The sequence below is a fragment of the Patiria miniata genome, unplaced genomic scaffold (genome assembly GCF_015706575.1).
Source record: "Patiria miniata isolate m_02_andy unplaced genomic scaffold, ASM1570657v1 HiC_scaffold_20, whole genome shotgun sequence".
Taxonomy (NCBI): Eukaryota; Metazoa; Echinodermata; class Asteroidea; order Valvatida; family Asterinidae; genus Patiria; species Patiria miniata.
This window is the reverse complement of record NW_024037059.1, coordinates 38,489,437-38,504,931: the sequence shown is the minus strand read 5'-3', so window position 1 is coordinate 38,504,931 and position 15,495 is coordinate 38,489,437. Positions and strand designations below refer to the sequence as shown.

The window sequence follows — 15,495 nt, the reverse complement described above, 5'->3', positions numbered from 1 at the left end:
GTTTTGTGTTCATGAGATGCTGGAAAAACTAAGAAAAAAATGCTGTTCTTGTAGTCTGGTTCATGACCCTACTTCAGACGAAACGGAGCAATTTATATAGACATCGGGGAATTGTCAAGTTAGGGAACCAGACTAGCTGGCTTGCACCCGTTCAGTCGGGTATGTACCCGATTGCAAACAAAATGTGGACTAACTAAATTTGGTAAATTGGGGGCAGTTTTTAAAAAAAGTCAGCCGACCATCGTTTGAAAATGATACAACAATTCCACTTTGTTTGTAAATGACAGCACACCAGGTGCCATGATTTCACAGGATACTTGAGGCTATTATTCACTTAAAGTCAAATAATATATTACATAATAATTTTGTAGTTATTATTTTTATTTTTTTTGATGTTTGCAAATGTTGTATACTACTTTATTGCTCAGTGTCACAGTGGCCTCAATATTTGAGACTTAAAGCAGATATTTCTTGTGTTATGAGAAAGGACGTTTTGTGATCCCGATAATTTTCTTTAAGTATTCTGTTCAAGACGTGCAATCACGAGCCAGGTTTGTGCTTGTCGTGGAGAAGGATGCAACGTTTCAGAAACTACTGGATGATGGAATGCTAGAAGACATGTGGCCTTGCATCATCATCACTGTGAGTGTGTGCCCTACAGTCTGTTGGTCTGTCGGTCTGTCTAGCTTGTACGAGTACAGACTCAATGCAGATTGGAGATTCTATTTTTCATTTCCTATTTTGTTCCAGTAGAAAATCATTGTAAAGAATCTTAAAATTGTGCACTGACTTAGACCTCATTTTCTAACTTATTGCCATAAAATATTAAAGGTGCAGTAGCATAGTTACGGAATAAGAAAACAATGGGGACACTCTTGAGCCAATATTGTAAATGTGAACTTAAAAGTGTCAAACAGCGGGTGGAGCCATAAAATGTGTTCAATTAAAATTTCTCACTATGTTAAGTTAAAGAAAACCTCTGATCCTTCTAAAATCCAATTTTTGTTTAACAATAAGTCACATCACATGGTGTATCTGCAAATTTCTTCCCAAAACAGGATGTCCTCCAAAAAAAACTTTAAGGACCCCTGCACCAATATGCAACACTTTTGAATACAAATTGATTCATGTAAAATGATGTCACCTGCACTAATACCCAGCTTTGTTGCTTTACTTCGAATAGGGGAAAGGGTTTCCTGATGTGAACACTCGGCTGATGGTCAGGAAACTGTGGACCACCTTACAGATACCAATCCTGGGTCTGGTTGATGCTGACCCTCATGGTAAGAACTATGAAGAAGAAATGTTGAGAATGGTAGCAATTGACTTATCGCGGTTGAACCGCGTTAGAATCGCGTCAACGCAGCTTGTGAAATATTGTCCAATTACATGATATACAAATGGACGCGGAACGCGAAAAATCTGAGACAAACAGATATTAGTGTACAAAAACTCCATAGGGTTGTCTAAGGGGCTTGGGTAACTCGCAAACGGCGATAGGTCAATTCCTGTTTGTATATTAAATTCCATTTTATTGGGCAACAGAGCAAAAGAGTTGTGATAAACTGTAATCATATTTCTTCAGTCTTTCCAAGGACTAAATACTGTTATTCTATCTTCGCAATTGAGTGTGTATTTCAAAATTCTGAGCAGCAAGTAAATGCTCCTTTAAATTAGGATTAAGAAAAATATAAATTTTAACATATCCATCGATGATCTGATTTTCTGTCCAGGTCTGGAGATACTTTGTGTTTACAAGTTTGGTTCCAAGGTAAAACCAGTTTTCTTGAAAAATTTATAAAATGAGAATTTCCCCTTTTCATGATTTCAAGTGTAACCTAAATTTTCTGAGAATCCTCGGAAACAAAATCACTCAACAGAATTTAAGATTTTATTTTATTTTTTTTTGTCATTATAATTGGGCAAAGGAAAATCCATTTTTTTTTTATAAAACAAAGCCCCGAATAAAAGTTTGTGTGTAATTTCTCGTTTCATTTTGAAATATCTTCAATTTTATGTTCATATTGATGTTGTTTTTCTGATTTTCAAATATGAATACTATACAGTCCATGTCCTACGAGTCTCACAGCCTGACTGTTCCATGCATCCGCTGGTTGGGCATCCTTCCCTCAGACATCGATCGACTCCAAGTGCCCAGAGATGCCCTGATCCCACTCAGTAAGTCTGACCTCAGGAAGGCCAAGGAACTGATGAGGAGGCCCTACTATAAACATCTCCCAGACTGGATGAAAGAGGTAAGGACTTGTAGGGGATAAACTGGGGTTAATTGGGCCAGGGGCAGTTCTATAGGACTCAGAGGAGTTTTGGTCCCCCCCCCCACCCCCATTTCCCCCTCCTCATGGGCGTCGGCAGGATTTTTTTCTAGAGGGGGGCAAAGCACATTTTCTCCCCGAAATCCCTGTACTTTTCCAGCATATTCTCAATTTATCATTTTTTCAAGGGTGGGCAGGGACATTTGCCCACCCCCCCCCCCCCCACCAATTAAATTAACAGCAATATGACTTTTCGCCTCTTTTTCTTTTGTTTTTTTTCCCCTTTTTTTCCCTCCTTTTTTTTCTTCTCCTTTTGTTTTTGCTTTTCCAGGGGGGGGCTAGTGCCCCCCTTGCGACACCCATGCCGCTCCTCCTTCCCCCGCCCCCGCCCCCTTTCCCCAACCCCACCCCGCTCCCTTTTCTGTCTGACATTGTCTTCTTCACACACACACACAAATCCTTTTATTTCTCAGCTGTGCAAATTTTTTTTAAATGTTAAGGGACATTAAGTGAAGTAATTTTCTCAAAAAGCTAGTATTAAAAAAAAAATTCAGGTCACACGACTTCCATTTCTTTCTTATTTAAGCCGGTTTATATACGTGATGCGAAGGATGTGTTGCATCTCAGCAAGTATATCTGAACTGCAAGTGAAGAGTTTATTTCGAAAATGCGATATACGCTATATACGCCATTTTGTTCCTGTTTAGAATCCTGCTCTCTGCTGGTTGCCCAGAAGCAATTTTGACGGCTGTTATATACTTAAACACAACTTTAGAATCCAATTAAGCGAAAAAAGAAGTTTAGAAACGGCTTTTAATCTTTAAAGTTTCATACATGTGCAAAATTTTTACCTTTTTCAAATAGATATGTCACGTCTTGGAAATCAACTCTTCACATTCACTAAAAATGTCAGCACATTCCAACTCTGGTGAATTTTGTTGTAAACATTTTAAGAAATTAAAATTTAATTAAAATGGAATTGCTTCAAACTTGCTGAAAAGATGCCTATAGTACCCTAGAACACATTCCAATACCATTTCTGGACAGATGTGCTTTTCAAATTGAAATTTCGACGAAAATTTGGGGTGAAATCAGGCAAAAATAATATTTTTTTTTCCCCTCTAAAAATCGAAGATTTTTGTCCAAATCTTTAATATATTGGGTGTTTGAATATTGATTGATGCTCCTCTTGCCTTGAAAGGTATTTCTGCATAGTTTGGAGGAAAAACATTTTTTGGCCAAATTTCATCAAAAAAGTAAGCCTTACCCCTTGTGTTTTTTTCAATTTTGGTCAAAAAATTAAATTACTTCAAACTTGCTGAAAAGATGCCTATAGTACCCTAGAACACATTCCAATACCATTTCTGGACAGATGTGCTTTTCAAATTGAAATTTCGACGAAAATTTGGGGTGAAATCAGGCAAAAATAATATTTTTTTTTCCCCTCTAAAAATCGAAGATTTTTGTCCAAATCTTTAATATATTGGGTGTTTGAATATTGATTGATGCTCCTCTTGCCTTGAAAGGTATTTCTGCATAGTTTGGAGGAAAAACATTTTTTGGCCAAATTTCATCAAAAAAGTAAGCCTTACCCCTTGTGTTTTTTTCAATTTTGGTCAAAAAATTAAATTACTTCAAACTTGCTGAAAAGATGCCTATAGGACCCTAGAACACATTCCAATACGATTTCTGGACAGATGTGCTTTTCAAATTGAAATTTCGATGAAAATTTGGGGTGAAATCAGGCAAAAATAATGATTTTTTTTCCCTCTAAAAATCAAAGATTTTTGTCCAAATCTTCAATATATTGGGTGTTTGAATATTGATTGATGCTCCTCTTGCCTTGAAAGGTATTTCTGCATAGTTTGGAGGAAAAACATTTTGTGGCCAAATTTCATTAAAAAAGTAAGGCTTACCCCTTGTGGTTTTTTTCAATTTTGGTCAAAAAATGAAATTGCTTCAAACTTGCTGGAAAGATGCCTATAGGACCCTAAAACACATTCCAATACGATTTCTGGACAGATGTGCTTTTCAAATTGAAATTTTGACGAAAATTTGGGGTGAAATCAGGCAAAAATAATGATTTTTTTTTCCCCTCTAAAAATCAAAGATTTTTGTCCAAATCTTCAATATATTGGGTGTTTGAATATTGATTGATGCTCCTCTTGCCTTGAAAGGTATTTCTGCATAGTTTGGAGGAAAAACATTTTTTGGCCAAATTTCATCAAAAAAGTAAGGCCTACCCCTTGTGTTTTTTTCAATTTTGGTCAAAAAATGAAATTGCTTCAAACTTGCTGAAAAGATGCCTATAGGACCCTAGAACACATTCCAATACGATTTCTGGACATAATAATGATTTTTTTTCCCTCTAAAATATCCGGCCGTAAATTTGCACTTTGTTTCTCAATAGATGCAGGTTCTGCTGGACCTGGGTAGAAAAGCCGAGATCCAATGCTTGACAGCCATCTCAAGGGACTACCTGACCAAGGTCTACGTCCCTAGCAAGATCAAGTATGGAGGATGGATCTAGATAAGTGCATTCTCACTCGGTCTATCTTGTGATTTTACGACCACCTAAATCCATGGGCAAATTTAACGGAAGCGGTGTGCTATTTTCTTTTTAGTTGACTGTTCATTAACTGTTATACAACACAGGGAAATTACTTTTACATATTTCTGTTACTATATTTCTATATTTCCGTTACTGAACTCAGTAGCCCCAAATGTTATATGCATTAGAAAGCTTTTGTTCTGCAAAATCCAAAAATAACAATATCTCGATGCCTAAAAAGTATGACTTCACGCTGATTTTGCAGTGACTGGTCACATATATCAATTTACCCATCTATGCAAGTTCGAATACTGATTTAAAAATTGAAATTCAGATATTTTTTATTGCCAAAGGAATACTATATTGGTATTATTTATTGTAAAAAAAAGTCATGTTTTTACATTTCTGCCATGTGAAAAAAATACTACAGAGGATATATTTGTAAATAGTGGAGTAAGTTGTATCTTGTGAATAGTTTATTTTATAAATTCTATTTTAACTTATTTAACATTTTAAATTATTTCAAATTTGTTAATGAAGTGTAGATAAATCTATTTGACTTTTCCAATATTTTGTTGCTGGGATTTAAGAAACTACAATTTTCAGATTTTCTTTACTTAGTTTTTAAAAAATATTAAGCTGAAACATATATATATGTATGTCAGTTCTGCATATCTGTATAAAAGTTTGTAATATTTTCTTTGCCTTAAAAAACAATTAAAACGACTTGAAGCTGTGATATGAATTTTTGTTTTTAACATGTGTGAATGAATGAAAGAGTTTGAAAGGTGTAATTTCTTTACTTATTTTTTTTTTTTTAATTCCATTATTCCATGCTGTTAGATAAGTATATGGTCCGAGCACATCTTACTAAGAAAACCAAATGGCCCAGTGGTTAGAGCTCTGAACTCTGGACTGAGGGGTTCTGGGTTCAAACCCCAGCAATGTACTTTTTTAATTAAATTATATTATCTGTATTCCATGCTGTAAGATAAATATAAGGTCCGAGCATATGTTAGTAAGAAAATCAAGTAGTCCAGTGGTTAGGACACTGGGCTCTGGACCGCATGGTCCAGGGTTCAAATCCTGGTAAGGGAAATTTTATTTTACTTGGGCATATTAAATAAATAAAATAAAAGCAAAACTCTTCTTCAAGCTAGCTCATTTAGCTAGCTCGTTACCCTGCTGGAGCTTGATCCTGTTTGGGGAGCGGTTCTCGGCCACCGGAGCAGTTCTGCCAGGCAGCGACTTAACCTGTTGAGCCACTCGGGTCCCCCCAACAACAAGCGTTCGTTTCTTATATATAAAGATTAGGTTCATACTTAGAAAATTTCGCAAGAGATCATCAGTACCTTTCATTGCTATATATATAACTGAGCATACATTAGGGCATTGGATACCAGACTAGGACTTGTATTCAGTACACAGGGAGAGACTAGTCGGATACTTTCTATGATGCAAAGATTTATTTGCCATTCTCAACAAACTAAATAAATTAACAGTGAAATGTGACTGAATATCAGATAAACCAAGTTGAAAATTTGCCAATCTGAAAATATCCACAGGAATTTATTTTAATTAGATGACAAAACACATATTAACCTTTAGCGTAAAACCAAACCAAACTAGTTCTATACAAATCACGGCCAACTTTTTCAAATTGGCGTTTCATACGTTAATCCAGCATTGCGCCAAACCAAATAGCATGAGGAACGACACAGATTGTCCCAAATAGAATTCAGTTTAAGACAATGATTGGTCTTTCGAGTCAGTCTAAACAACCGCAAAACAGTCGATCTTTAAACAATTTGCAAATATACATGTATTATAAGCCAGTTTCGTATTTCAACTGCACATGCGCACAACGATATGGGTAACGGGTCGAATGATCATCGAAGGCGCATGAACGCGCACGTAGACAGGCGCACGACGCTCGCGTGTTAACTACGAACAGAATGGGCGTTCGCGTAACATTGCGTAACATCCCGTCGGCAATTTTATCGGGAGTGACCTTTGACCTGGACTACTTCATCGGAATGCCGAACTGGCTCATTGCTTATAACTGTTTCAAATGTCAAACTAATTAACCCGTCACAAAATACAGCCATGGTTTCTATACAGAGATATTACAAGTAAAGTGTACAGAAATTAACATCTATGTAGAAGCATATTACACAAAGCAGTGATCACGTAAGTACAGTCAAGATTTTATGCCACTTCAGTCGAATTGTTTGTGCGGAATAAAATGCCATATTTTTTTTAATTGCAGAAAAAGTTTGAGCTTTGGGAAAGTTAGGCCATACTGCATCAATCCTTGCAAACAAATTCTTCCTTAAAAGATAAGCACTAGCTACCCCAGCAGACTTAGGGGGATGTAGTTTAACCCTAAAAGGGCCGGGGGGGGGGGGGGGGGGGGAATCCGCCCCCCCCTTCACAAATTTTTGGCGCTACGCACCATGAAAACTGAATTTTCCCATATACGTCGAGTACACAGAGCACAATTACCATTCATACATATGAATAATTAATTAGCCAAAATTCCAAAACCCTTTGACCTATAGTCATGAAATTTCTTGGGTATGTTCATGACGAGCTGCTCTATGCATGTACCGAGTTTCACATTTTTTCGTCACTCAATGCCCCCCCGCGCTGAGAGATGGTCAAAATAACCCAGCCCTTTTAGGGTTAATACAGAATTTGGGATAGATAGTGGGAGGTGGTTTTGGGTCCTTCCACTTTGCAAGACTACACTTGGCAATATTAGTAGGGGCGGATCAAGCTCCAAGAAAGAGGGGGGGGGGATAGTTTCGGCACTTGTCCCGTTTGAAATATATCTATGATGGTCATGCATTAAAAGGCAATTTGAAATTAAAATTAGGAACTTTGAGCATGCCATTTTAAGTTGATTTTACGCCCCCCATTGTACTAGTATAATTTTAGTCAGCTTCTGAACTGGGGCGGTGGGGGGGGGGAGAATCAGTAGGAGTCTAGAGAATCACTTATAGAAAGATTCAGGGACTGGGCAATTTAGAGTTGCAGATTTCTTACAGAAATTTTAAAGATTTACAACGTATCTTGGATTTTGGGAAAAATTTTGGGTGTACATGTAAGCCGATTTTACCGTGACATGGGGTACTAGAAACACTTCCTGTGCACAATGCCTGGCCCCAACTCGTCGTACTCCTGCTTGCTGATCCACATCTGCTGGAAGGTGGACAGGGAGGACAGGATGGAGCCCCCGATCCACACCGAGTACTTGCGCTCGGGGGGCGCCACCACTTTGATCTTCATGGTGTTGGGGGCCAGGGTGGTCAGTTCGCGCTGCATGCGATCGGCGATGCCCGGGAACATGGTGGAGCCGCCGGAGAGGACCATGTTGGCGTAGAGGTCCTTGCGGATGTCCACGTCGCACTTCATGATGCTCTGGTAGGTGGTCTCTTGGAGGCCGGCCGACTCGATGCCGATGAAGGACGGCTGGAACATGAGCTCTGGGCAGCGGAAACGCTCGTTGCCTGGAGAGGGTGACGACAAAAACAAAAACCGAGAATGTAAATTTGGTTTGAGGTGTCGGAGGATGAAAAAATCCTGAAATGTTCCAACTGACACTAGGTGGTTTGTTTATGAGTTCAATATTGTATAAATATGTACGTGCTTGGGCAGCAGAATCTTTCAATCCGAGAAAAAGTAATAGAAGTCAAGACTACAATTTTTTTTTTGGAGGAGTTGAAAAATTGCACTAGTCACTGGCACCCTGGCATAATGAATGACAGCTACACTGAACAATCGGGAAAAAATGTTGCAACCTGATGCCACTTCAGCGGTTGTGTACAAAGTCTATGGCGAGTCAAGAAAATTTTCAGGGTATTTCCTAACAAAATTGGAATTTTTTTCTCAGTAACAGATTCATGTCTTATCATCATATTTGCAATGACTGACCTTCATTGAGATAATATATGAAGAAAAAAAGTGGTGTCAGGTTGCAACACTTTTTCCGAACAACCTATTGTGGACCCCATCATGTTTATTATAGCAACATTCTATCGTACAAAGACAATTAATCAACCTGTTATTAAAAAATCCTTCACAGCACCTTACCAGGCAATTTTAGTTATTTTATCTCATATTTATTTTTTATTTCCATCTTCTTAATCATTATTGGATATGTAAAGCACATGAGAGCATTTTTAATAATTTGATGCTCAAAAATGCACACACACACAAAAAATTAATAATAAAGTTTGTTGCAACCAATATGGCCCATCTCCGGTTTCCTTTTGCATAAAACGATGAGAATATTTCTATTCCCCTGGATGGGATGCCAGTCCATCGCAGGTAACTCCCCAGCTAATGGTGGTACCTATTTATACTCCTGGGTGGAGAGAGGCAAGTGGGTTGAAGTGGCTTGCCCGAGGACACAACATATGGCCAGCAGCTGGATTTGAACCCTGACCCTCTGATCGTGAGTCACAGACCCCAACCACTAGCCCACCACCCCCCCCCCCCTAAAAAAGTACTTTATTAGTATTACAAGCCCTACGCTGCGAACATACCTATAGTGATAATCTGCCCATCTGGTAGCTCATAGCTCTTCTCGATGGTGGAGCTACCGACGCTAATTTTCATCTCCTGTTCAAAGTCCATTGCCACATAACACAGCTTCTCCTTAATGTCACGTACAATCTCACGCTCAGCTGTAAACAAAAAAGAAAAGACAACTTTGCTTTGAAAGTTTGCAAACAGGTACGGAACCGTAGATGATTTCATGAAAATGGTATATATGCCATGGCAGTTGGCAGTTCTGGACTGATTTATTTTTTGCAGGAACAAGAACTGAAAGAATGTTGACTTTAATTATCAAATTTTGAAGAACTGATGTTTTTTGGTTGGGGGGGGATTTTGATTAATTATAATTTGGTACCTTCTGCAAAAAAAGTGGGGGGAAAATTACCAACATTTTTAATGCTAACCTGTTGTCGTGAAGGAGTAGCCTCTCTCAGTCATAATCTTCATCAAGTAATCGGTCATGTCCCGGCCAGCCAGGTCCAGCCTGCAGATGGCGTGGGGCAGAGCGTAACCCTCGTAGATGGGTACGGTGTGTGAGACGCCGTCACCGGAATCTAGAACGATTCCGGTGGTGCGTCCCGATGCGTAGAGCGATAGGACGGCCTGGATGGCAACATAGCAGGCTGGCGAATTAAAAGTCTCAAACATGATCTGTAGGAGGGAAAAAAAGCGGAAAAGACTTTGAAAATTGGATGTTAGGTTCAAGAAGAACCATCTGCCCAGAGTTGTAAGCAAGTCAATCATGAGTCAATCATGAGTCCATCACATGTTAATCATAAGTCAGTCACAAGTCTATCATATGACAATCACATGTCCATCACATGTCAAACACAATCACAAGTCAAATGCAACTTAATCACCAGTCAATCACAAGTTAATCATATATGTCATTCACAAGTCAAATTACAGGTCAATGACAAAGGAATGTTATACAATGTAGTTCATTTGATAGCTTGTCACTTGACTTGCAATGTGACTTGTGATTGGCTTGTGATGGACTTGTGATTGACTTGTGATTGACTTGTGATTGACTTGTGTTTGACTTGTCATTGACTTGTCATTGACTTGTGATTGACTTTTGATGTGACTTGTGATTGGCTTGTGATTGACTTGTAATTCACTTGTGATTGGCTTGTAATTGACTTGCGATTGACTTGTGATGACATTAATACAATTAATACATATCTACATAGGTACTATGCCGGTCAGGTTTAAATCCTGATTAGGATATGGCCTCATTTCAACTGAATTTTTTAATAGTTTAGCTGTATGTTTATTGAAAGAGTGGACATGGTTTCAAGAATTCTGTACAGTCCTACTGCTCAGAGTTAATAATCATGTACAAGGCACAATCTTGCCAGAAATATTTGCATATTTAATTTGTTTTTTTTTAAGGTAATCGTACCTGGACCATCTTCTCTCTATTGCCTTTTGGGTTCAGCGGAGCCTCGGTCAGTAGTATGGGGTGTTCCTCTGGGGCCACCCGTAGCTCATTGTAGAAGGTGTGGTGCCAGACCCTCTCCATATCATCCCAGTTGGTGACCACGCCGTGCTCGATGGGATACTTGAGGGTCAGGATACCTCTCTTGCTCTGGGCTTCCTCCCCGACGTAGCTGTCCTTCTGTCCCATGCCGACCATCACACCCTGTTTCAATTCAAAACAGCATCTATTTTAAGTTCCATTGGAAAACCCATGATGTACAATAATAATAACAGCTTTTTACATAGCGCTTTAAAGATCATTGTTATTACCCCTGATCATTGGGCCAATGAAACATTCCAAATACAATCTCAGCTCCCTGGGGAGTATACAGTTCGATGCAGCCATTTCAGTGCAAGGCAGCTAAAATCAGTCCGAGTCCGAGTTCTGGACTCGAGTCCTACAACACTGCTAGTTGACAAGATAGATCATGATCTGTGCTGAGACAAAATTGTAATCGAGTCGATCACAAGTCAGTCATAAGTCGAAAGTGGAATCACAATGAAAATCTCAATTAAAATCACAAGTCATATGGTCACATGTTGCACATCTGACAATGGCCATCACAATAACCAACAATGACAAAAAGAATGCCCATGTCACATTGAATACCACTTGAATAGCTTGTATGTTGACTTGCCGTTGACTTGTAATGGAGTCAGGTTGACGGAGTGGTACTTTCCTCGCCTTCCACCGCTGTGACCCGGGTTCAAATCCTGCCTGGGCCAATAAGGATTGGGTTTTCAGTCCCTACCTGATTCCGTGGGTTTTCCCCAGAATATCTTCTGGGGTTTTCCTCCCACCTCTAAAACTGTAATTTCTTCTCATTGTCTCCTCTCTACAGGTTTCTTCAGGCTTGTGATCTACAGTGCCTAGGGCGCTTTTTAGGAATCCTTGGTTTCATTACCAGAAATAAATAATACTAAAATAATAATAATACTTAACTACAATGAGCAAAGATTAAAATACTGTTAAGTGTAAATTGCGTTAATATTTGCAGTGGTGCATGTGACCTAGGGCAACACCCTTTGTCACTAATAGGTTCTCTCCACCCAGGAGAGATATAGGTACCAGTACCTGAGAAGGGCCTTGTAGCCGAGCGGTTAGAGCGTGGAGCTATGGAGTGGAAGGTTGGCGGTTTGAATCCCATTTGGACCAAAAACTGGAAAACTCTCTCTGACGACCCAGCAGTAAAATGGGTACCTGATTCGTTCAGGGAAAACAAGACGGCGAGAGGAGAGGACTGGACCCCGCCACTCATATGCCGCGCCCAAGACACAGTGGACCTCTAACATCCCACTGCCCCTACGGCCAGTAATGGCTATGGGACCTTAACCTTTACCTTACCTCTGAGGGCAAAGATTGTGTTTGCACCAGAATGAAAAATGGCAGCACTGAGCTGTATTTTATACTCCCCAGGGAGCCGAGTTGGGGCACAATTAGCAGGGGTGTTATTAATACATAAATATAAACACTGTGACAGGGGCAGCTTACCTGATGCCTGGGGCGACCGACTATGGAGGGGAAGACGCATCTCGGCGCATCGTCCCCGGCGAATCCACCCTTGCACATGCCTGATCCATTGTCAATGACCAACGCTGCGTTCTCCTCATCACCCATACTGGATTACGGCTGAGGATTAAGGGGGATTAAGGGGGATTAAGGTTAATCCAACCATTCATAGTGAAACATACTTCCTCAAAAAATCATTAATTCTTTGGCAAATGAATTTCAATGAACAATTTTGTGAAGTACTACTTTCAATTATGTTACAAACTGCCACAGAAGTTTATAACACATACTCTGGAGTTTACGCTTCTTATATTCTGGGATTTTTTTTGTGTGGCTACATTTTGCTTTTTTATCTTTCTGTTTCTCATCATATGCATATTTTTGTTTTCAAAATATTTACCATCAGATTTTTGCGAGTCTCTTTCAGTTGGTTTCAATTCTACCTTAAAGTCTAGTTCTAACTTAATAATTGATGTCAATTCTTCAACCCAAAACGGTCATTTCACGAAGCATCTCATTTACATTTGCTTCCAAGACAGATTCTATCCAAGGCAAAAGACACTGATTTGTGCAGGGTTTGAATCAGAAGTTTCAGATTTAAACCTAGCTCCAGTCTATTTCGTTGGCCGAGCCAATTTTTGGTCAAAGTGAACCATGTCATTTTTTCCCATTGGGGTTTACTTAAAAATTATGTACATTGCCAGAAATTGTGTCATCGTGTGTTAAAATTAAACACAAATGACAAAGACACTGACGAAATGGGGAACCGCTACATAGGGCTGGACACTGAGCTCAGTTGGTAGAGCACCGGAACAACATTCTGGAGTTCGTAGGTTCAAACCCCACTCCAATCAATTTCTTCGATCAACTTAAAAAGCAAAACCTCAAACACAGAAATTAGAAGAAACTGTATCACTTACAATGTATAATCCTCTCGACTCAAAATGAAATCCACTTGACAACGATCCCGTCCTTTCTCTTCGCAGACACTGTCCCAAAACTCCGATACCGACCGACCGAGCACTAACCATCTACTGACGCTGCGGTGTCAACCAATCACGTCTTTTAATGCCACTGGTTTAATAACTTCGCACCTCCGTCCCAATGCAGACAAAGATGCCCTCGGACTAAGGAGTGGCTAGTTAAGTCTTTTAACCATTGGTTCTTCGTAGTGTTGGGGTGTCTGAATTTGACAGCGGATAGAAGGGGAGGGAGGGGGGAGGGGGGGGTGGCAAAATGGCAACGTGTTGGTACCAGGTGGATCAAGGTCCAAGGTAATTAGTTTTGCGAATTCAATTTTTAGGGGTTTTTTACTTCGGTTTGTTTTACATGAATTAATATATATGTGCCGTTAGTTTCACAGGGTATTGGAGTATAGATGCTAATTGGAATTTCTTTTCTCTTTGTGTCAGATTTTCACAGAAAAACAGCGGTGTCTATTTTCAGTAGGTGCCAGCAAGTGCCCACTCATGTCCAAGTCGGAATTCAACATGATCTGTAATTATTCAATCCGAGACGTCATTACAGTGTAATATTATTTATTTACATGCTTCTTTACAATGTTCCAAAGATTATGAAGAATATCATATATGTCACTATCAATGTTTACTCAATACACTATTTACAGGCAGCTAATCTACTAAATAATTAAAAAATTCTTAGCAAGATTCTGAGCTTGAAAAACAGTGTCACACATACAAATTTTGTACAGTTTTATTTTTGTGAAATCTTTCCCCCCAGATTTGGCCTTCTTTGCTTTGTTAATTTGTGGGGGGGGGGCATTTCCCCCCCCCCCCAGATTTGCCCAAGTGCCCCTTTTGCGGCCATAAAGGTGCCCCCTCGCCTCGAGCATAAAAGTGCCCCTTCGAGATAAGAAAAATGCCCTTAAAGTATCTTTCTATTTCTTAGAAGTAACCATTTCCCAATAATGGTATAGATAGTTTTGATATAAACGAGGAATATGAAAACAAAGCCCCACAATACGCCCTGAAAAGGGGCACAGAATGCATAGTTAGCATATAATCATCAGTTTTGAAGAGCGCCCCCCTATGTTGGAAGATGGTACCAGCCCCCCCCCCCCCCAAAAAAAATGCTGAGCAAGTGCCCCTTTTGGGTGATGCCCCCCCCCCCCCCCCCCCTAGTTTCAAACCCGTTCCGCCGCCGCTGAAAAAAGTACATTGTGTCAGTAATCTTGGAGCCCATTACAAAAAAGTATGTCGTGTAAGTGCACTCGTTTTACAACCAGGACGAAAGTTGAAGGATTTCTTGAGAGTTCAGTGACACAATCGGTCACAGTGGTAATACTTTTGACTAGCATTTGGCTAGCAGGCTACCGCTGAAGTCGAACCCTGGCGTTCATGCATTCGTATCATATTTATACTAGTGAAAAAAAAAAATTACTAAATTATTGTAACACTTTGTGTTTATTTGAGGACAGTATTGGATGGCCAAAGAGGCATTGTGTTTCCGTTAAAGACCGTAAAATTATCCAGGTGGAAAGGTAGGCATATTATTTTACCGGTACTTTTTAACTTTTTTTTGTTTTTGTCTGTCGGTCTTTCATACTTACTTTGTTAACATAAGGATGCATTGAACAGTACTCTGTTTAAAGGGAAAATACAACATTTGCAAACATCAAAAAACGAAATGATCAAATTATAACAAAATATCTTACTGGGTCGTTAGTGAATGACATTCTAAAGCATTCTGTAAAATCGTGGCTCCTGGTGTGCTGACATTATCAAGAAAACTTGTATTTTTCCAACGCTGGTCGACCGACCATCGTTGGAGAAAACTGGGTTTTTTTTCAAAAATTGCTTTTAATTTTTTATATTTAGTTATTCCGCATTTTTCTTTGCAATTGATTACACACCTGTGAAGGGGTACAAGCCTGCTAGACTGATTCTTTGACCTTACAATTCTCCAAAGTCTGTAAATTGCTCCGTTTCATCTTAAGTGGGATCAGGGAGCCAGACTACAAGAACAAAATTGGTTTTCTTACTTTTCCCAGCATTTACAAGCCCAAAACATGAAACAAGTCAGTTTAACAATATTTTCTATAGCATACTAATCCTCCAAATCCATTTATTTCTGAAAATTAGAGCAAAACCAAATGT

At 39.3% G+C, this 15,495-nt stretch overlaps 2 protein-coding genes across 3 annotated transcripts in view; one reads left to right on the top strand and one right to left on the bottom strand.

Annotated features, from left to right (window-relative positions):
• Nucleotides 1–5,472, top strand: part of LOC119729050 (meiotic recombination protein SPO11-like) — a 35,798-nt gene extending 30,326 nt beyond the window's left edge. For both annotated transcript variants that reach the window (XM_038201552.1, XM_038201551.1), the window contains exons 8-12: nt 533–642; nt 1,184–1,283; nt 1,734–1,771; nt 2,067–2,255; nt 4,684–5,472. In XM_038201552.1, the coding sequence (XP_038057480.1) occupies nt 533–642; nt 1,184–1,283; nt 1,734–1,771; nt 2,067–2,255; nt 4,684–4,803 (557 nt within the window). In that variant the 3' untranslated portion in view covers nt 4,804–5,472. The remainder of the gene's footprint in view (nt 1–532; nt 643–1,183; nt 1,284–1,733; nt 1,772–2,066; nt 2,256–4,683) is intronic.
• Nucleotides 5,473–7,729: 2,257 nt separating this feature from the next.
• On the bottom strand, nt 7,730–14,449 carry LOC119729049 (actin-5-like). Its single transcript, XM_038201549.1, has 6 exons — nt 13,300–14,449; nt 12,362–12,499; nt 10,793–11,032; nt 9,792–10,038; nt 9,375–9,515; nt 7,730–8,336 (listed from the first exon to the last, which is right to left on the bottom strand). Exons 2-6 carry the CDS (start codon nt 12,485–12,487, stop codon nt 7,960–7,962), a joined length of 1,131 nt encoding a protein of 376 aa, XP_038057477.1. The 5' UTR covers nt 12,488–12,499; nt 13,300–14,449; the 3' UTR covers nt 7,730–7,959.
• Nucleotides 14,450–15,495: the final 1,046 nt, after the last annotated feature.

Coding starts and splice junctions, on each gene's coding strand:
- LOC119729049 (XM_038201549.1), bottom strand. CDS start 12,487: ATGGGTGATGAGGAGAACGCAGCGTTGGTCATTGACAATGGATCAGGC. Junction 10,039..10,792: donor ATAGAGAGAAGATGGTCCAG/GTACGATTACCT, acceptor TCCCTCCTACAG/ATCATGTTTGAGACTTTTAA. Junction 9,516..9,791: donor CTACTCCTTCACGACAACAG/GTTAGCATTAAA, acceptor TTTTGTTTACAG/CTGAGCGTGAGATTGTACGT.